The 23,317-nt window shown below is 41.0% G+C and overlaps 2 protein-coding genes across 2 annotated transcripts; both read left to right on the forward strand.

Annotated features, from left to right (window-relative positions):
* Window positions 1–674: 674 nt before the first annotated feature.
* fscn2a (fascin actin-bundling protein 2a, retinal) lies at window positions 675–5,327 on the forward strand (the record flags this gene model as incomplete). The annotated part of the gene is made up of 5 exons (XM_079282605.1): window positions 675–1,497; window positions 4,334–4,490; window positions 4,578–4,699; window positions 4,806–4,973; window positions 5,122–5,327. 5 exons carry the CDS (start codon window positions 675–677, stop codon window positions 5,325–5,327), a joined length of 1,476 nt encoding a protein of 491 aa, XP_079138731.1.
* Window positions 5,328–14,131: 8,804 nt separating this feature from the next.
* Window positions 14,132–19,748, forward strand: LOC306786582 (transmembrane protein 235; the record flags this gene model as incomplete). Its single annotated transcript, XM_079281395.1, has 4 exons — window positions 14,132–14,303; window positions 15,255–15,332; window positions 16,378–16,515; window positions 19,504–19,748. 4 exons carry the CDS (start codon window positions 14,132–14,134, stop codon window positions 19,746–19,748), a joined length of 633 nt encoding a protein of 210 aa, XP_079137521.1.
* Between the last annotated feature and the right edge of the window lie 3,569 nt (window positions 19,749–23,317).

The following is a 23,317-nucleotide window of genomic DNA, read 5'->3' on the forward strand; positions in this document are numbered from 1 at the left end:
AGCTTGGATAATCCTAGGCCTGGATAGCCTGGCTACTCGCAAATTAACCTAATTGTGAAAGTAACAACCAATCGGGAGTCAGGTTTTATTTATTTTTCCAGGGACAATGCACACTAAATCAACAGTTGCACTGTAAGTGAGCCAGAGTTAGCCAGAGAGGCTAATTTCCATCTGGTGTGCACAGTGGCAGGTTTCACAAATGAGTGTGCCAGTGTGAGTTACAGTGAAGGAAGACAAGAGTGGAGGAGAAAAGAAAGACATGAGAGTGCGGGGAAGACATGGAAGAGGCAGAGAAGGAGTTCTGAGTGTGTACTGGAGAAGGTGAAGGAGGAGGGGAGGTTTGTGGTTGGTGCACGAGTATGTGACGTCAGCGGCTTGTTGGATTGAGGTGCTTTGTCCTGCTGATTTTAATCCCAACTCAATAAGGAACAGAGAGCGAGTGCCTGTGCAAGCCCTCTGGGGAAAGAGGGAAAGTGACGGGAGAAGGAACGAACTCTAAACATTCCACCAAGGGAGATAAGTGGAGCGAATTTACGGCTTGAGAGACGGAAGAGGGGAGAAATCAAGCATTTTATTTTTGCATTTCAGGTTCATGCCTGCTTTGCCTCATTACCCTTTCCCTTTTTTGTCCTAAACCTCTGTACTTGCAATCTGAACGTGTGGCCTGTTCAAGCATGCCCACCAACGGAATAAATAGGGCCCTAAAACTGCAGTTTGGTCTCATCAACTATGAGAGCCGCTACCTGACGGCTGAGGCTTTCGGCTTCAAGGTGAACGCCTCAGGCGTCGGCATGAAGAAGAAGCAGATCTGGACCTTAGAGCAGGACGAGCAAGATGGCCAAGTAGTGTTCCTCCGCAGCCACCTGGGACGCTATCTAGCATCTCAAAAAGACGGAAAGATGACATGTGGGGCAGAGAAGCCTGACCCCGACTGCCGTTTCCTTATTGTGCCTCAATCTGATGGTCGCTGGGCACTGCAATCAGAGCCTTACCTGCGTTACTTTGGAGGCTCGGCTGACTACCTGTCCTGCTTTGCCCAAGCCATTGGGGAACAAGAGCTCTGGGCCGTCCATTTGGCTTTACACCCGCAGGCCAGCCTGCTCAGTGTGGCACGTAAGCGCTATGCCCATCTGTCCGCTTCAGATGGAGAGATCTCGGTGGATAGCAACATTCCCTGGGGAGTGGACTCTCTGGTCACCTTGGTATACCTCGATGGCAAGTACAGCCTGAAGACCTGCGACAGCCGTTTCCTCAGCAATGACGGCAAACTGGTGAAGGAGAACACCAATACTACAAGCTTCACACTGGAGCTTAAATCTGGCAAGCTGGCCTTTAAGGACTGTGGTGGAAAATATCTGACCCCAGTGGGTCCCACAGGGACGCTGCGATCTGGCCGATGCTCCAAGCCCGGAAAGGATGAGCTGTTTGATCTTGAGGAGAGTCATCCACAAGTAGTTTTTCAAGCAGCCAATAAAAGATTTGTCTCGGTCAAGCAAGGTAATTAGTCTGCATTGTAGTCTCGGGAAAAACATTTAACATCTAAAATGGAATAGTTTCATACAGGAAATGGATTGGATCGCTGCACTTACAGTATATTGTGTTCTCATTCCATCAATGAGGACCTTTAAAGTGGAAATGATTTTCATTGTTGAAAATCATCGAGACTAAGGGATGAGATTTGATTGTTTGCATATCCATTATAAAGAACCTTGCATGTATTCAAAATGAAGCAAAGTACAAGTGTCTATATGGTGACAAATGGGAATAAAACCAATGAGCGAACATGTGAGCTAAACATAGATAGAACTCCTATTCGAGGCTCCATGCTGAGTTCAGACAAGAACAAATTATTGACTTCTTGGACAGAAACAAAGCAATTTCCACCACTATGGTTTTGCAATCACTTTGCAGCTAAAGTCCCTTTGCACTTTAACAATGTTAGCACCTGAGACTAGGTGAGACCATTTTCAGATTCATTAATGAGCAGTGCACAATATATTTTTTAAATTACCTTTTTCAAACGACTCTTTACTGTCCACTTAGTAGGATAAATGTTTTTATCTTCACGGTCGGTGGTTAAATGAAATAGTCATCTTTCATGTACCGTTGATTTCAGATCAGTTGTCCTCTCAGATTTCGCTCTATATTCTTTTTCCTTTCAGTATTCAGTTTCCATGCATTTTCACCTATACAAGAGTATCTCAAAGCTACTAAAAAAACAGACCAAGGAGAACACAGGTGTTACATTTTGCAGGTTTCGGTATTGATTTTAGCTCAGAGTACAGCCCTCGCTATATAACAGCTAAACTCATAGCACAGTAGAGTGCACGGTGGGCCTGTTGACAAATAAGAATACAGTACATTCTCGCGTGGAGCAGTACCGCAGTTGGGTGTTGCGGGCATAAAGTGTATCCAAATATCAAACTGTATAGAAATTAGGGATTTTTGACAACATGAGCAGGCTGGATATGTTTTGATTGAATGTTTACAATTGTATTACAGTGACCAAAAATTAAATCAGCAACATCAACCAGCTAATGGGGGAAAGCTCTACCTTTCTTGATTACTTGCTGGTTCAGAATTGTTGACAGCCATACTGTGGTGGTAATTGTGGTACTGGGCTTTGTCGTTTCCACTGTGTGTCTATTGAAGATTAAGCGTGCAAATAACTTAAGGGCAGACCTGTGCCCCACGGCCGTCAATTACCATCAATGGACTTTAATTCAGCCTTGGCTACTCACTCTTTACCGTCAACCATCGAGTGAAGTTCTCCAAATTGTGTGGCTCTACGGTCAGCCAGTGTGGCAGTCAGGTGGCAGCCGGACAGAGCTACAGCCAGGGCAGAGGAATTACAAAGTCTCCTGTCAGCCTGTATGATGTGATGTTCTCTGTCCTCTATGTTCAAGCAAACAATGTGGGAGGAACGAGGAGCAAATTATGTTCTGTTGCAGCTGTTTAAAGCTTTAAAATTCAATTAAAAGTACTAACAGCCTTATTAAATCTATACTCACTTTAGACTGCACTCATTATTATGCTTATGCATGAATATAATTCTGCATTAAAATAAGGTCACCATCAAGGCAATATTTCAACAACCTAGCACTCTATTCTCATAATATAGGGCAAATAATTACTGTCGTGTCTGGCCTTGTGGCAGTTTCATGTTTTTTAAGGAACAAGGCACTGAAAGCTGCTTAGTGGGCCCTGCAGTGCAGATTTGCGCTTTACCACTCAGGGAATTACAGCAAGCGAAGGAACAGGAAGAGTGGAGGGGTGGCTGTGGGGGATTAGAGTTGTAACAGGCTTAAGAGAAAGGTTGAAGGACATTTCTGTGGCATCTCATTTGAATTTACAGCAGACAGTTCAGTTATAGGCTACACGTCCGAGTATTCTCCACCGCCTGACACACCCCACCAGTCAGAGTTAATACATGTGGATTAAGTGTATAACACTAGATTGGCTGGTTGTGATTGAAGTTAGGCACTTGACTGAATAGTGCACCGACGCACCCAAGTGAAAAGATGGGCACACTTTTATGCAAATGTTGTGTTAGGTGAAGCTTAGACACTTGCTTTTGTATGCAATGAGTTGATCACATGAAATTTGTTGATGAGCAAAAGTTCATAAAGTGAGGCATGGGAACATCCAACGCTCACAGATGGCCAGAAAGCAGTTTAACGTGATCCTCTGCACAAACTCTATGAAACACTCCCACAATCTTGAGAGGTGAACATATTCTGATATGCACATTATTTCAGACTTTTTTGAAATCATCACCTTTAAAGTGTCGAAGGAGTCAATGTTTTACAGGCTACTTAAGAGACGGATTTTCAGAAGACAATTTTTCATAAAATGATTAATGTCGAAAGATTAGAAGGTTAGCAGACATTGCAATCTCCAAATGTGTTTGAAACTCCACTACTTTTCACAGAGCATGATGTAATGAGTCTGATTAAACGCCATAAATGCATGAAGGTGACTGAGAATTTGGTCAATGTGTCATCCAATATGTTGACATTTGCTATTGCACTTGGACACGCCCTTAAATTATGAGAGGCTAATCTGTGCAGGAGCAGCCTTGAAGCAACACCTTGCCGAAGCATCATGCATTTGTGTACGGCACCTTCAGGGAGGTGAAATATGTCACTGGACACCAAAATTGCTATCAACCAAGAAATGCATGGATGACATTAAATGTTGTATTAATATTGTATCATGCACACACGTCTCTTTGGCAATGCCCGAGAGAGGAAATTACATTTGAAAGGATGCAACATTGTAATCGATTGAACAAAGACATAATTATTGCCGTCTTTTCTTCCCTTATCACCAGGAGTGAGTATTTCAGCCAATCAGGACGTGGAGACAGACATGGAGACCTTCCAGATGGAGATTGATAAGGAGAGCAAAAGGTCTACGTTCAGGACCAATGGTGGATCCTACTGGACTCTAGTGACTCACGGAGAGATCCAATCCACCGCCACAGAAGTGTAAGTAGCCCATAGCTTTCAAAGAGGAGCTTTTCCTCCATGTTGTAACTTACCTCTCACTAACTTCTCCGTGCTTTTTATTCCCAGCAAGGTCAACACAATGTTTGACATTGAGTGGCGAGGGCGGAGAGTGGCACTCAAAGCAAGTAATGGCAAGTACGTTTCTACGAAGAAGAACGGGCAGCTGTCAGCAGTCAGCGATACAGTGGGTAAGAGCCTTCAGGCAAGCCACCTGAGATTCAAAGTTGTGCCACAGGTAACGCTTCGCTGACCCACGCAAAAGAAAAAAAGAACAGCATTTGTCCCTCATTGCAGGCGATGACGAATTATTCCTGATGAAACTCATCAACCGCCCTATGCTGATCCTTCGTGGAGAGACTGGCTTTGTGTGTCACCACAAGAACTCCAACACTCTGAACGCAAATCGATCCGTCTATGACATTTTCTCATTGATCTTCAATGACGGCGCCTACAATATTAAAAGTCAGTGTTTTATGTGTGCACGTCACAACATACATTTCTGCAGAACACAATCAACATATATCTGTATCCTATTTTCATAGATATGAAGCGTCTACGAAATCAATGCAAACAAATAGCCAACATATAATCCACTGGTATCCTTCTGCAGGTGTGAATGGAAAGTTCTGGTATGTCTCAAGCAGTGGCCTGGTGTGCTCAGATGGAGAAAAGCCAGAGGACTTCTTCCTTGAGTTCCTGGAGCAGGGACGCGTCGCCATCAAAGGCTCTGATGGCAAGTACCTTCGTGGAGACCAGGGAGGTACGCTTATGGGTGACGGTACAACTATTGATGTATCTTCTCTGTGGGAGTATTGATCAGGGTCCTCAAAGAAGAAGAAAGCAAGTGAGGTGCAGGACCCTCTTCTAGCAGCTCAAATGAAGAGGACTGAACGGGTAACATTTTCCTCAATGTTTTTATACTAGCTGCCAGGTGCCCAATACCATGTTTTTTTGATGTTTTTTAATTGGGAAGAAGTGAACATATTTGGAAAGTATGTGTGGTGTTTACTGTAAATGTTTTGTCTCTCAAATGACAATGCCATCACCAAACAACAGATACTGTGAAAATATGTAATTTCACAAATACAGAACATTATGGCTGTCCCAATTCCATCAGACACACTTTGTTCAATAGAGGTACAGTGACAACCAAATATCTGTGAAGGCGGCCATACTGATCAGTCCATGCACAAAGAGAAATTCAACAACTGCGATGGGATCACACCAGCTGTAATGTATAATTGGGCCAGAGGCATAAATTGGGGAGGCACATCCATATTCAACTCTGCCTCCATTTTGATCTCAACTACACACATGTAAGCTTTCGTTACTGCATGTTGTACGGTTGCTGTGCTATCACGGTCACAAAATGTGTACACAGAAATATAAACACCTGCCAAAGTACTCAAAACCGTCACTCTGGTAGTTCCCGCTACAGCAGGTGTATCAATGACCACATTTTTCCATTATGACTCACACAGACTTTAAAAGGTGAAAATACTATCAGTGTCGCTAGTGCAGCTTGTAAAGAGTGACGCCGCCTAACTCGGTACATTAGACACATTTAGTAATTGTGCTCCTGTTGAATTCCTCTGGCTAAATTGAATAAATAGCTCCAAACACTGAAGAAAATGTTGACGATTTCGCTGTCTATCAAAACTGATTATATATATATATATATATATATATATATATATATATATATATATATATATATATATATATATATATATATATATATATATATATATATATATATATACAATTAAAAAGATAAGGATCGATCAGTGTGGCGGCATTCTTATGTTTACTTATAGAAAACAAACAGCTGCACTTATTTCTAGACAGAAAATAAACTCACCGTAACTTGGTTAAGGTGACTAGACCATAATCGACCATGTTTATCAGGATACTTCTATAACCTCTATCCTACTACCGAGCCTACTGGGTTTGTTTACAGATTTCCAATGATTTCAATACTTTGACATGTTCCATTCGTGGGATCATTGACGTCACTCGAAGCAAAGGTAATGCACCACTGTCTTTGAGGACAGCGGATGGCTGGTGCCAATGATGTTTTCCCACTTTTAGACCATTTACAGCTTACATAAAAGCACCATATGAAGTAAATGAAGTGGACTGGAGCAAATAGACTGCACTGTCTCAGGCACCTCTGCAATTCGGAGCAATATCCAAAGAGGATATTAGAGGATACTTAACTCAGCATCACTGCAAAAACTGAAATATGTTGTTGTGTAACACATAGAATTACAGAGACAGAGTTCAGAGACACAGGATATCAGTAGAAATGTCATGTATCCACATCAGGGCACATTTGATGGACTATACATCCTTTTAATGTACCAGGTATGAACTCAGAAAGTGCTTCTGTGGTGTTCTGCCTAGGGGCCTTAAACAATAATGCACTCTATATCCCTTTATAGACTGTTCAGAGTTGGGTGGTGAGATTAGAAAATATCTAAAAATATATTTTCATCCATTTGCCCAAAGTCAGATGAGAAATTGTAGAGAATTTCGATTGTGAAGCGAGTGCTCTGTACACTTTGTGGTGTTCGTCAAAGCCATATCCAATGTAGCAGCAAAATGCTACTTCAGACAGATTTGGAAAACATGTTATGTTTCACTGTTTACAAAGCTGGGATATCCGTCTTCCCTCTGCACCCATTCTTTGTGCATGGCTAGGCCAAGAACATCCCACTGAAACAGATATGAATCTTCTCATCTAACTCTGGAGAAGACCGCAAACAAATGTATTTCACAAAATGCTGGAGTGTTCCTGTCAGCAATCTACCAAACACTGCTTTTGTAAAATGAGATCAGTAGCCTCTAGTTGACCCTTAGCCAGCACAGCCCTTTTAAGGAAGACGTTTTTTGTATTTTGGTCTCACAGGACTCACTGAATTAATTACATTCTCCTGACACCCATCAATGGCACAAGCTGCCCAGACTTTATTGGCACAGATGTTGGTGTGCAGCAAATAGGACAACCTGAACCTTCATACAATTTATCCTGTAGATTTTTGTCAGTTATTAACCAGGATGAGATCAAATCTGCAATAGTTCACGTGTAATGTCTAAACCAGTGGTTTTGTGATGTGTGCAATTGATGGAGAGACATTTTAGAGAGCAGGGTGTAAAATGCTTGGTCACCTGTGCATCCTGTAACAGCCCCCAGCCAGATTTTAGAATCTATTTGATAGAGATGTTTTTTTGTTTTATCATATGAATTTTGAAAATGTTGATGACAATAAAAACGTGACAATATCTTTGTTGACTTTGGGACTACAATTGTATGCCAAGCTAAGAAAATACGAGTGGACTTTGTGACTCAGCAGTTCAGATGGTAGAGGAGGTTGAGCAATGGTTGGAACCCCGGGTCCAGCTGTGTAAAGCGTCCCCAGAATCGGCAGTTTAAACAAAAGTGTCTGACAATTTATTGTAAGGTAATGTCCAGAACATTTGATTTCTGTGACTAAGAATGTAAAGCATGATGAATTCGGTTTATCATCATCAATTACCTTTTTTATAGCAGACATTTTGACTTTTCATCGCAGGGACGGCAAACGGTAAATGGACAACACCTTTTTATCTGAACAGTCAAAGCACTTAACATTATGCAAATCATTCACTCATTCATTCATTCATTCATTCATTCATTCCACACAGACTCACGCCAGCGGTGACAGAGCTGCCATGCAAGGCTGACCTGCCCATTGAAAGCAACGTCAGGTTCAATGTCTTGCTCAAGGACACTTTGTCATGAGGACAAAAAAAAAAATACCGTTGAGCAAATTACTCATGTCGTACTGTACATGGCGCATGCAATTTGTCACTCAAGCTGAAGAAATTAATCAAAATCAAAAGTATTATCACTTTTGTTTTTCTTGCGGTGTTGGAAAAAGGCCTTTTACAGTTCATAATTTGACAGTAAATGTCATCAAAATATAACGGCCACCGGCCTCATCCGGCACGGCGATGAGTCTGCATACAGCCGGGAGGTTGAACGGCTGGCCCTCTGGTGTGGTCAGAACGCTCTTAAAACTGTGGAGATGACAGTTGACTTCAGTTGTCACCATTCTGAACAACAGTCTGTTGTGGAAACCTTCCGGTTTCTAGGATCCATCTTCTGCCAGTACCTTGAGTAGAATTACAAAATGGACATCTTTAGGAAAAAGGCCCAGCAGAGACTGAACTTTCTGCCCCAGCTCAGGAAGTTCAACCTGCCTCCAAACTGGACAGGAACACACTACAACAGACAGACAAAAAATAAAATCATTGGTGCCAGCCTGTCCTCCATCCAGGACTTACTGTCAGGAGTCAGGAAACGGGCAGGAAGCATCACTGTAGACTCCTCGTACCCTGGACATAACCTGTTTTAGCTTCCCCCCTCTGGGAGGCGCCACAGAGCACTGGACACCAAAACAATCAGACACAAGAACATTATCTTCCCGCAGGCCGTCACTCTGATGAACACTTAACATCAGTCATACACTGTCAATAACCCTCAACACCAAAACAACCACTGTTGCCATTACAGATTATCATTTTGCAGTTTTTAATGCAACTTTTTATACATGTAAAAATCATCCGTCACTGTCATGATGAATCATACAAGTTGTATATACAGTATAGTGACAATTTAACATGTATATACTGTACATAGTCATCCAGTCTATCTCAATCCAGTATTTATTTCTTTGCACTACTTGTATAATTTACAACTTCCAGAACACTCGACTTGAATATGAACGTTTATTTTATTTCACGGTTAGTTATCGAGTGCGATGCAAAATAGTCTCATTCAAATTCCCTGTAAAACGTGTGTACATGTACTTATGCAATAAAGCCAATTCTGATTCAAGACTTTCCCAACAGGGCAAATTTTGGCTGAGTAGGAAAGGCATGGTAATTAATAACGGATGACTAAATCCTGACTGTTATTCAATCTAGATGTGCCGGCTCCAGGCTCCTGATATTGTGCATGCCGGCTCTTTGGGGGACATTTAAATGGAACAGAGATACCATTCATTGCTTTTATTGCGACAATACGATGAGTCATAATACCCAGTAACTGGTTCTGTATGTGGCCTTTACTTCGTCAACAAAAATAATTAAAAAATGATGGTAACAATTAAACCAAATTGCTGAAATATAGTCTTGGCAGCTATTTCCCCAACCACAACACAATCCAAACAAGTGCTGTGAAAGTAACATTTCCTGCTGCAATCACAACAAGCACAACACCTGTTAGCAATCCCCCACACTGAAACCGACCTGACATCTGTTGGCACACTTTCGGCAACTCTGCGTTTTTAACTGGAACTGGCATCAGCTTTCACTTGCAGTACACAACACCTATATGAGTTAAGGAGAACAAGACATGATTTTTGCATAATTTACAGGAACTCTTTCAGGTTCCTGATCATCACCGTCTCCATAACAAATATAGCATTTCTTTCCCGGAATTTCAGTTGACTCTCTTAAAAAAAAAAGAAAAACAATTATTTTAACAATTATTCTCAGTTTTCCAATTTAACTGGATGGATTATAAATAATAAATCAATAAATGTTCTCTCATTTCAAGTAAAATAATGGCGCCATCTAAAAATAAAAGGGTGAGGGTCAACCCTCACCCTTTTACACATCATTTCTGTAGTTAAACTGTTAAAATATACGGCTGTGAAAATACATAACTATAAAGATAGCTACCTAAATACAGTAAATCATCTGAATCTTGGTATAATACTGGCTGCGTTTATTGGAGGTTGTTTTAAATGTCTGTTAGATCAAATGTATTAAGGCATAGTATGTGTAAATAGCATTTGGACAAGTTATTCTGCATCCTTAAAACAACCAACTGCAAAAAACCTCAACATAATGCCATCAGCCAAAGTCAGACTGCCAAATTATCGAACAACAAACCACACCTTCACCCTTCAGACGTCCCTGGTCTCCATCTGTTAGGAAAACTCAAATAATGACTTCTGTTTGCAGAGGACCGAATAATGCAGCCAAACAACAGCTGCCTTTTGACAGATATTCTGCCAGAACTGGGCCTTGGCCGTGAATCTGGAAAGGAGCAAGAAATTGATTTTCAAGAAAAAGCCCAAATGTCAGTGTAATCCCAACAGGGTTTTACATAAAACATTAAAAAAAAAAATCTAAAGGGAGGGAGGTCATTTCTTTTTTTGAACGAAGACAAAAGAAGGAGGACATTCTATGCCACAAAACAATCTGGCCACCTACCTATCCAAGACCAACCTGAACCTGGCTATAAATATTAAACTATATCATCATTTTGCTATAGAAGTAGGGATGTGTGGGAACACCCTAACAAAACAAAGAGTCCACAGAAACACAACACACAATCGAAGCCAAGCTGAAATAGACCATGTGCCACTTTTTAATTAGGATACAAAAAAAATAAAGAGCAACAAAAAACAGCTTAAAGCCAATGAACCCATCGGCTCCAACATGACAGGAATGCTGCTTATGAGGCTCAGCTCATCTACAGTGCACAGACCTCACACACACTAGACCAGCCAACTTATAGCCAAAGAGATCAAACACTGGAGATTTAATATAAACCTTGAAGTAAACGTAAATGTTACTGAGTACATCTAATACATAGGAAGAGTATCTGGTCACTGTGAGCAACAGAAAAAGACATGAATGATCACAATCTGGCCATTGAAACTGGTGGACACACAGACCTGTCAACCCAGAGTTAGTTTTCCTACCTTCTGATGCTGTGTTGGTTCATCACGCTGCTCTTGCATCTTCATACTGCCTCTCACAGTTTAATGTCATGCGGCTGAGTCTCTTCCTCTTGCATTCTTGTAATGAATCTGCAAAAACAGAGCAGATTTAGTGAGTTGGTGTCATATTCATTGCATTAGGTTAACTGTGCAAACTGTTGCAGCACAACATGCAAACAGAAAAGCAGAATGCCAACACGACAAACCTCAAACAAACATGTCCACCGGCTCAACCGTACTGTAAGTGCACATGTAATAGGTGTATAACATATACGGGGATTGTGGAAAAATTGGGCGAAAACTTAAATGTCAGAAAGTTGGCTGTTGTGACAGAGCAGAGGTGAACCGTGAACTGAGTTGCATGTTATTTCACACGAGGCAAAAGCCAAAGCAATCCCTCTGAAGAGATTATTAGCAATAAATTGTGGTTCAAATTTAAAGAGACGTGGCAATTCATCTTGCCAACAATATAAGCCAGCTGTTATGCTGCTTACATCAAGCATGAATCATTGTGGCTGTAATATTATATGATTAAAAATGGAATGCAAAAAGTGTGGCTGAGGTTTTAGGCGAATTTCACAGATGTTCTGGGTGAAAATACTCACGAGCAAATCAAAAGATTACATAATTGATGAAAGATGAAAGAATATGCAAATGTGCACGTGTTTACAAGTGCAGTGAAGATACAAGTCTACTGTACATATGTTGAATGGTTGTGTTTGTTGGGCAATTAAATGGCTTCAGACAGACATAAAATAATTCTCACAAAGAGAGAATGTGCATGAAGACATATGATGACAGAATTAAATTGATTATACTTTAATGCACGTTTTAATTATTGCAGTGTACCCTTCTGATTTACCTACATGTCACCGCAGATTCATCTGTGGAAACTGAAATGCAATTCAACTGCAAATAGGCTGCCGGGTTTTGATGCATCACAAGATCACAGTGATCCAGAGGAGCCCATCCATTTCCCATCCAACACCTGACAAATCTTCCTGTCTCCTTATTGTCTGATGCAAATGTATAAAATAAGACTTTTTATTAAAACGGACACAACTGGGTACAGAATCCACCATGCCAGAACGAACTTGAACTTTGTCTCCCCTGTTTCTGAGTACAAACAGCAACCTGTTTGAAAGAAAGCTTGCTTATGACCTGCTTTGTTTTGACTGAGAACAGTCATTTGTGAGCCGTCGTTTAGGAAAAGGCAAATCATACTTTATTTGTGATGCAGAGTACACAAAAGTAAGAATTTACGAGGACTATGCAGCACATTGTTTCAAATAACAGTGTGTAGATGTACTTTTTTTTTTTTTTAAACCAATGTGTGCTAGAACCTTTATACTGGCACCACATCCTCTTCCAATAACATCACACTGCTGTACTCAAACATAGCAAGCACTGTATGTCACTGTTTGTCAGAGATGTTATCCTGCTGTGTCCAGTTGCATCGTTGACTCTCAAATTGTATGATGATTGCAGGGATGCCTTCTATACAGCATCAAAACAATCAGCCAACTCAACGCATCCACTTAAATTAGGAACTGACAAAAGTGAATGCCATTTACAAGACAACCTGCAACCGGTTCCTATCACACTGCAGTTGTAAGTAGAAAGACTTTAGAGGGGTACATGATGCTATGTTAATAATGTACATGATGCTATGTTAATAATTTGATAGTTTTGCTTAATTTATACCAATTTCTTTACATTTTAGAAATAAAACAGTTCTTTCGTGGGTCAGGGAAAAAAATAAAGCTTACGGGCACCTACAAGCGTTCAAGCGTAAAACAGCTTCCCTCAGAGAGTGACGCGAAAGTTCGTTCAACAGGTCAACCAGTGGATCTCTCCGCAGTTTCCGCTGTTGTTCCTCATACAACCGCAACGAGCCCACTCTTCTTTTCAACTTAGCAAACGTCCCTGTCGGTTTGCAAAGCTACCAGCACAATAGATGGTATTTTGTCTTTCATTGATTTGGGCTCAGGTGTGCTGATAAACGGACTGTTCATCTCAGCTGCCCCACCCACAGCACCTTTAGGCGTCTCTAAATGCCTGGTCAACAGCTGAGTCATTTTCAATGATTGTGTGTTGTAACCACGATGCAATGCCACCCAACTTCTTAAATGTGATGATCTTATAAGCCAGGTGCTTTTGTATTTTCTTATTTTGAGTAGGTAGGTACACGCAATTAACCTTAAATGTTGTTTTAATTTGTTATGTCAGTTTTGTTTCATGTTGTTTTTGTAATTGACGAGTGTATCTTTAGTGACAAAAGGGTGGGCTCGGTACAAATTACGCGTATCTAGTTAGAGCAGCAACCACTCTGAAAACAGTCTCCAATTAAGTTACGGTAAGAGTCAAGTAAATATCAGATAACTGAACTGTGACCGGATGGAGACTAGTTTGTGTCCAAAAATAAATGTCAAGCACCTCCACCAATGATGTTTCGCGATCGGGGTTTTATTTTGGAATTCCTTACCGCACGTGTGGTGTTTTATTTCCTTAACTGGACATTATGGATCAACCCAGCGCGCTGTACCTTTATGCTCGTCAGTGTGTTCTAAACTGGTGGCGAGCTCGATATGTACCGGTCTTCTTTTATTTTTTCTTCCTTTTTTTCCTCTTAAAGTAAACAATTACGGGATTACGCTTTGCTCAGTTTCCATCCTAAATTGCGTTTTTAGGGTCGTGAATGCAATAGAGAACAGCACTACGGGGAGGGGAGAGCTTTTACGCATCGCACATCTTTGAGCGTCGATACAGGATACAGTAAAACATAATATAGAAACTGCACCGACTTTTAGAGTAACTGCGCTGTGCGTTGTGGACTGTATAATGAGGTACGGATTGGTAATTGTCACTGCTGGGTTTACAGGTTTGCTCAGCTTCAGCCTCCTCGCAGTGGCTATTGGAACTGATTACTGGTACATTATCGATGTGAATAAACCCAACTGCACAGGTTCAGACGACCTGAGTTCACATTCTGGACTATGGAGAATTAATGAAGGTATATCATCATCTCAAGCCAACATATGTCAGTATGTAGTTTGCATGAGCGTTTAGTCAGAGGGTGTCATTTACTCCAGGATGGTGCGTGTGCTGTAATTAGATCGGATGCAGACCTTATTTTTCCAGCATAACTTTTGCGCTGTTTCTTACGTGGGGTCATTTTGAGAAGCCATTGTCATGTGGCAGTAACCCTGTTGTGAGTAAAAGGCTTATTCTCTCATGCAATATCCATTATTTGCCGTCTCTTATGTTGACAGTGAAAGAAAAAAGAAAATCGATCTGCTGTGGAGTGAATGTGATCCCGTTGAGATGTATTATTGTTCATTCATTGGTCATTGACCAAGGGTTTCTCTCTCATTCTGCTACCATGTTCAGTTACAGCTGCTACAGTTATATTCACTGCAATTCATTCATCACTGATTGCAGTAAATCATATAGTTGTGTGACTCTAAAGCACAGGATCAGTGAAATGCCAGTGATTTTATCTTGGATAAATAAATGACACAGACTGTGCTGAATTATTAACTCCTCATACGTTTCAGTTTGAGGTCCCAGATCCACTGTGTTGCTGGTGCCGCCCACAGTTCACAGTAAATGCCATATAATGAGACAACATAATGTATAAAGCTCTTCAGGCAGTGCACCTGTGACCTAAAGGTGGAACATGCACCAACACAATTGTTGCTATGTCCTCTACTACTGCACTGGCTGAGCTCACAGAAGCAGCAACTTGAGCTTTATTCTGCGCAGAGGTGCACACCTCTCGCACATGCAGAGCTGAGAATATCTGTCGAGAGGTCTTTCATTGGTTTGATTAGTTGAATTTCTAAATATATTGAATATTTGTACGAATGTGTTTAAAAAGTGACACTGTTAGTCGTCATTTTCCAGTCTTACAGCTCTGTCCACGCATCTCGTCGTGTGTAACCTTTTCTCTTGACATTTTCAGGAGCAAACATGAGCTCAGTCATCCCTTCGTTCACAGCAAATATGTCCAGCCTGTCAGAAGTGGAAAGGCACCTCCTTGGTGAGTGGTTTTGTTTATCAGTCAGTGATTTCTGACTCAAAGAATGTATCGGTGTAGTTGGCTGCTGAAGAAATGACATTCACATGTAACAGTTTGCCGTCAGAAAACCCCATCCACAATACATCAAACAAACATGAACATTTTTGCTATGGATGGTGTTTTCTGAAACATTCCCTGTTTGTAATGAAGTACAGTAATACACTGCTTGTGATAGAAGCTCTCTTAAGCAAGTCTCAACACGATTTTCATACCCAATTGACAATAAAACTGGAAAATAGTGCCTCCTTGGATGGTAGAAATCAATCTAAATGTCTTAACTGCTTTTGCAAATGGTTGCAAACTCAGCGGTATATCCAGCTGACTTGTCGTTACAGGGATAGCTCGGGCGTTTTGAAGTAGGTTTGTGTGAGGTATTTATCCATAGTCGCTGCATTATTTTGACACATTTCCCCTTGGGGATGAATAAAGTACTTTTCTATTCTATTCACACCCCCTGTTTGGAGAAAATGAGTACCAGCATGGGAGAAAAGCAATGCTGTGGACTGGGGCAGCAGAGAACATAATTTGAGACACCTAAAAAAAAAAAAAGCAGACAGCGCTAGAAATGAAGGGATGGTGTCCGCACAGCTCTTTGGCTGTGCTTGGCCTGACAGAATTATTTAGGTATGCTAAAATGGAGGGCGGATGATGTAGAACAGAAGATTTCCAAATGTAAAGTATCGTTGTTAAAGATCTTTTCAATAATTGCAGAATTGTAATTGTCACCCATAAAGTAGGTGACTAATACAGTAGGTAGCTATGACACCAACCCTGTAGATGCTTCAGTCAAATTAGCGATTCAATCATCCTCGTCTTCTATGATTGTGCCCCAATGCTGTGACATATTCTCTTTTAACCCGCCTTGTTTCCAATGAGGAGACTGTGTTTCTTGGCAAGGACCGCCCTGTTTAGCTGGTTGAGGCAGAGACGATTGGTTAGGGTCGGGATAGCGCATTGGTGAGGGCATAGGACCTGAAACACTGTGTGTTTGTGAATGTGTTTGCAGGCTTGCACAAGGTGGTGGTCATCATGTTGCCTCTCAGCCTGGTGCTGCTGGTGTTCGGCTGGATCTTTGGACTCGTCAGCTCGCTGGCCTACAGTCCCAACTTGCTGGCTGGAACAGCATCCTATGTTCTCTTCTGCAGTGAGTCCACACAGATTGTTTTGTTTTCTGTGCTTGTGGCAATTCCGCATGTTTTGCGTCTGGGCTGTTCTGTAGCAAACCCTTTGCTTTGTCATGTCAGTGATGTATGGTTAGGGCTGGGCAGTATGGCCAACATCAAAAACGGCATGAGAAAAGCCTGTGTGGGCTGCACATTTTATACATGCAGGTGCCTTAACTACACATAGAAAACCATGAAAAGATAATGTCAAGTGCTGTCTTTTACTTCTGACCTTAAGGCAACTGCTAAAATCTCATTTGTACTTTCTTACACTGAGGGCCAATAACAAACCTGCAATTAGAATGAATATTATATCTTGCAGTTGACTGGAGCAGACGGTTATCCACAGAATCCGCAGCTACATAATACATATCTGACATTCAAAATCCCATTTGACTTGAGTCGCGTTAGGTAATGATCTTTTTGATTACACTGTTAATAGAAGTGCGGAAATTGGGATTTTATAAGGAAATAATAGACACTTTTAAACTGGTTAGAGCTTACTGTGCCAGACTTCTGTCTTTCCATTTAATCAGTTTTTCACATTTTGTGAATAGACAAAGCATGAGTGATTCAAGATTCTCAGATGCAATTATAGTAGCACAATCATCTGTGACAGATTGGACCCCCATATGCTAAATCACAGTTTTGACACCAATTACCAAACACTTCAATGCTGTAGAACAGTGTGAATTACAACAGCTGGTTGTATGATCTACTGACAATATTTCCATGGTAAGCAAACATTTAGTCTGTTTTAACAGAACTCTTGTGCGGTTCAACTCTTGGTGCAGTTAGTTCGGACAGTTGAGACGTAGTAATTGACTTTGGTGTGGACCAAAACAACCGATACGAGTCCGCTGGTAAGAGGTGGTGCCGGACCGCTTCTAAGGGAACCAAACCGACATCACATCGCCAAATATTCACCCGTTGGAAAAGGATACAAATAACGGCATTGATCGCAACATGTGGAGTTGATTGCTCATTATGATAAAGTGGCACAAGATAGCAGAAGAGCTTGTTCTTGATTGAAAGATTCAGAGACACTTTCCCCTGCGATCGTCATTGCATGCTCTCTGAAGTCGTTCTTTTTCAAATGGCATCCCTGTAAAATATCAACAAAATGTAATGTACTTTGTTTCATTGAATACATTGTGTCTTATCCCGGCAATCATGGGCAGTCACATCATGAACTACATCTTCCTTGCATGTAATTATATGATAATATGAGACATAGCCCTTACATTTGATGTACTACAGAGGTTGTGTGTTGGTGAGATCGGTCCAATACTTTGCTCCAGGATGCAATGTTTCAACTATTGTTCCCATGACATTTTTGTAAACGCATTTAGGTTCCCCTCGGGATGAATTGTAATAACTTTGGTGAGCATGCTAATTTTAGCATTTATCTCAAAGCACTGCCTCACAGACAATTGCTGTAGACTGAAAATTATAATTGCTAATCTGCATATTTGCCAAAATGATGGTCTCAAAAATAACATGAACTTTTCCTACACTGTGAAGGGTTCAGAAGTAGAGGGTCTTATTACCGTTTCTATTTTACCATCTCTGCTGACAGGCCCAGCCTCCCAGACAGCTAATGTCATGCTTTGCACCAAATGGCCTGTCCACGTCTCTACACCGAAGACCTGCAAGCATCCGCTCCTCCACTTTCAAAAGCACCTCTTATACTCGGTGGATTAGGCACCGGCACTGGCCCAGTGTTGAGATGCATCCACACTAGTGAGAGTTCACGCTTAGTGTGAGTTCAGTATCGGGTTGCATACACCGTATTACAATTCACAGTTATAAACGTGCACATTTGCTTATCTGTGGTATTGAAATAAACTGAAAAGTGAGTTTGTGTGAGAGTTTCTGAGTCTGGCTGCACTGTCGCGCACCTAAAGTACATGTTAATTGATTAATTAATTGATACTTCAATTCAAATTGCCACTTCATCGAAAGAGTGCACCTTGACCTTTTAGCCTCTTGGCTCATAAATCTGCTGCGCAGAGGATTGTAGGTCGGAATAGCTAGAAAAGCATGCTGCTTTGCATACTGCAAAAATTGACAGGATGTAACAACAGCAAAACTATATCATCTGTTACTAAACTCTCACGAGTTGTACGTCAATGTGAAAAGGACTTTCTACATCCCTCTATGAAACAGAAGTCTGCATAACCCGCTGTGCCGCCTCGCACTGTTCATGACATTCGTACTTGCTAACCTTTTTTTCTCACTATACTGTACTTACGTACCAACTCGGCAAATTACGTGGTAGACGATGATTAGTAGTTAACTGGGTCGACCTGCAAACATTTGCACAGTTTGTTGGTTCTGCCTTCCATGGCAATTCAGACCTTCCACACTAAAGGTCGGTCTGAATTGCGCAGTGGGGATTACTGGGTATTTAAAGTGTTTTAGGGTTGACATTTAGTGTATTTTATTCTTGTCAGCACACCTCTGCAGTCATTTTTATGACTCTCTAGTTGTCGGTTTAGGAAATCAAAAACTAAAAATACAAAGCACAAACTCACAGGTTCCTCCTGTAAATGATTGGAATAGATTTGGAAGCACCTTGCTGGAATACTTGGTATTTGAATGAGAAATGTTTTTTGTTCTCGAAACGGCTTTAAATCGTTAATGCTTTAAGATAACACTAATTGTTTCTCGTTAATGTATTAAGTCTGTATTATCTAATGTCATCCATTGAGTTAAGTGATGACGATTCCATTGGAAAATGATTATTTGCCTCTGAATACATTATCACCTGAATGACCTCATTGTAAGAACTGGTTAACACATCATGGTGATTACGGTGTTTGATTAGGCAGCACAAGGATCTCATTCAAAGAGAATTTATTCAAATTCCTCAGGATGGATCATCCATGTTTCAGGTACAAAGGCAATCTGTACGTAAGGTTTTGTTTTTCTAATGGTGCCATGTGTTGCTTTCTGTGCACTAACAGGTCTTTTTACCCTCTCGGGGGTCAGCATCTACATCAAATACTCAAACCTAGCCATGGAGGAGTTCCAGCGGATCGTGCCCCCAGAGAACCTCGCCCACGTGGACGTGTCCTTCGGCTGGTCCTTAGCCGCAGCCTGGCTCTCCTACAGCCTGGAGGTGGTCAGTGGCCTGCTGCTCCTGCTGGCTGCCAGAATAAGTCAGATGAAGGGACGCTATGACTCTGGTGTAGCCATCACCATGTTATAGATTGATGTTATATGATGCCCAAGTGCATCCAAAGGCTCCCACAGGCCAGTATTGTGTTGCTGTTAGTATTTATTTAACATGACAAGGTCCAAAGCAACAACATGCAGATGAGAGCTGGATTTACGAAACTGTAACCATAGATACATAGATGCTGAATGAGTAAATCAATGTTGAAGGGCCTTGAACACCAGCTGCCTTTCATCCTCTCTGTATAGTTTTCTTTCCATCGTCGTAGCCCATAAATATGACCACACAAACAGAAGAACCATTCATAGTGCAATTTGTGTAATTTAGTTAGTAGTTGTTCAGTCCTTTGATGCCATATTCCGTCCATATGTGCAGAGTGTATAGCTGAGAACATTGACCGCATTTGATTCAGCCGTAGCTGTGTCTTTAAGAATGCTTGTGCAAATTCACTGCGATGTGAACGCAAGCAAAACAAGACGTGAAGCTGTATGGGATCATTTCCTTTTGACACGTGCCATGTTAAATATTTTAAGGGGGACTTCTGCACCTCCTCTTTGTATTGCATTTTAATATTTTCCAAATCAGGGGACCAGAGTATTTCATTCAAGTGAAAACATTGCTGATTCTGCAGCAGATAGCCACCGGGCAATGGAGCCACCTAGAGTCCAGCACACAGTCAGGACTGGTATAGAATCTCGTATTTCATGATCGAATATCTGCTGCGTTGTTGATCCATGTGTTTGAGAAAATGTGCATTTCAGAGCTATTGAAAAGCAACATTGGCAGGTGTAGAAGTTGAGGCAATGTTGGCTGGTGACCTTAAGACAAAATGTTGGTTCAAACTTGCTATACCCACCTTATTGGGAAAAGCATTTATCAATGAAACAAGGATGAAGATAAATGCGCTCTTGGGGATCCTGCAAGTTGTTTTCAGTAAAACAGAATATGTGCACATGTTGCTGCATGCTTTGCTGTAGTTAGAGGTTGGATATTGTAATATTTGTATGTGCTGTCTACTTCTAGGAATGAAGCTTCTCCGCTCTGTATACTGGAATTAAAAAAGGCCAAATACAACATTTTGCACATTTCATAACTGCTAAAATGTATTGTGTTGTTGTTCGTAACAAACCTTACTAATGCTTTCATAACTGAACTGCTTTACTTTATATTGTTAACTGTGGCAGAAATGCAATCACACATACAGTGAGTAGGCAACAGAAAAAATGTCTGTTTAATATTTAAATGTCTGTGACAAACTGGAATAAAAATGTATTGAAAATGTATCGAAGATGTTTGTGTTGTGAGACAATAAGATCATCTGAAACATCCCGTTTCTGTTCTCACTCATGCTTTGTTGTTGACGTGTTCTGTACATGAGACGAGTGTCGTCCACCTACCCACAGTGCCTTTAGGTCAAATTGGGACTGCCTGCCTCTGAATGTAAATGAAGCTCATTAAGAGTCAGACCAGAGGGAAGAGCACCTGTGTTAAGAATTACAAAAGACTGCCCGTCAATTCAGAAACGTCTGACCAATATGTAGCAGCATGTGGTCCTATGTCGCGGAGTGCTGTAAAACCCCTTATTGAAACGCATATTCCAAATGCGCTTTATATATGTCCAAAGAATGCTCATAAAGCCCAAATAATCGACATATCCCACATGTCTAAATAAGAACATTTGGATATAAGGCGCAATTCAGAATATCCAAAGGGAATATGATGTTTAGATGTGCCATGTCAAATTTGGAATATTGTCATATTCCGAATAACAGTGGAATATGAGTGTTCATAAGCCATGAAGCTATAGAACAGTGGGTTCATAACATTTAGGGCGTTACTACCTTTTATTACCACCTGGGTGATATTCTGTAAAAAGTGTGAATGTGCCGACACATAAGAGGTGACAAAAGAGAAGCGAGGCAATGTAAATAATTCAGGTTACAAAGATTCCAAAATAGGTTTTGGAAATGTTTTATTTGTTGGAAATAAAAGATGTGTTTAAAAGGGGACTGTGCTTGAAATAGTTAGAAATATGGAATGTACAAAGAAGCAGAATCTGCCAAACTGCTCTGCACTGATGGCGAAAAGTAGTTCAAAGTATTTGCCAAGGATGAGCATGGCAAAGATAGACGCTGCACCTTTAGTAGGGGTGCTTATTGGTGCGCTTTTTTATGCCCGAATGTGATTTGCAACGTGATTTAACGTGACGCAGCCAGAGAATCAAAATCCAAACCGTGAGACATTGTGTCCACTCAGCTGTTTGTTGGCAGCGTCCTTCCCGGTAATCCTGTCTCGGATGGAACAGAGAGCAGAGCATAAATGAGGGACCAAAGCACAGCGGCTCAAGCAGCCCTCCTTTTATATATTAAGCCAGCTGAAATCCCATTCAACTTTTATGGAACACAATAACTCAATCCACTCTGGCAGAAGAACACCAAACTTGGTCCTGAGCCATAACTCTTCGGTTCGTGCCCTCGGCCTTGACAAAGTGCAGTCATTTTGACTTGGACAACCTCTAGACTCCTGGTTTTAAGAATTTATCGAAGAAACACAACCCGTTTTCATCGGAACTATACTTCCCTCGCTCAAAATCTCTCCTTGGGCAATTTCCAACTCATGTTTAAATCAATCCTCTTTGTTTTGTGAGATGGCTTTTCAGTTGCGTTTGTTAAATTTATCTTTTTCAAAACAGGGTTTCAAACTGTCTGTGTAACTGAGATAAATTGGGCTTCATGCTTCCCTGTGTGATTGCTCCAACACGTGGATTCATCGTACCTTATCCTCGCCTCAACAACCGTCTATGGGCGTTAAACTCAAGCTTTTTCTCCATTTGTTGCCATCAGGGGGGGTTGACATCATATGTTACGCATCCTTACACGCATTGTGAGAGCTCATCGAGTAAATTGGACCCCAATGTGTTCATATGTCTATTATAAGTCCATATACAACATTCACAGTACATCATATATTATGTTATTATGTCAAAGTTATTATGTAAGTCGTAGAGCACAAGCCAAACAGCCTCAGCTGTTGAGTTTGTTGCATGAAACAAGTGTGTTGTACAACTGCAGTAAATACCAGCGGATTTTTCTTTCAAAACCACTCACTCAGATGTTACAGAAAGAACAATCTCTCCTTCTGAATGTAAGACTGATGGAGGAGGAGTTTGCCCTTGTGGTATAGAGAGCCATGTATTGATGGAGTTTCCTTCATTGAAAGCACATTCAAGAACGACACAATGAAAACGATTCATTTCATTCAGTGAAGGAGGATTTTAGATGAATTGGTTCATTTTAAGTTTGAAGGTTTTTTTAAATCAGAAAATATCACTTCATGTTTGATGAGCAAATAAGGGATGTGAACTTACATCAACATTAACTGTGTTTAGTACATTTTGATTTCACATGAAATGCTACAAAATATATTCAGCTGCTACAATCGATGCTATTCAGGAGTTCACTGAGATTGCAATACGACCATGTTTCATGTGCAACTCTGAACCAAGACTATTCTATATATAAACTGCAATTATTACATGAAAGGCTCTAAACGGTGGAGTACACTTTCGTGGAAATCATTGTACAATAACTGACACCTGAGTA

This window comes from Melanostigma gelatinosum, assembly GCF_949748355.1.
Source record: "Melanostigma gelatinosum genome assembly, chromosome: 13".
Classification (NCBI taxonomy): Eukaryota; Metazoa; Chordata; class Actinopteri; order Perciformes; family Zoarcidae; genus Melanostigma; species Melanostigma gelatinosum.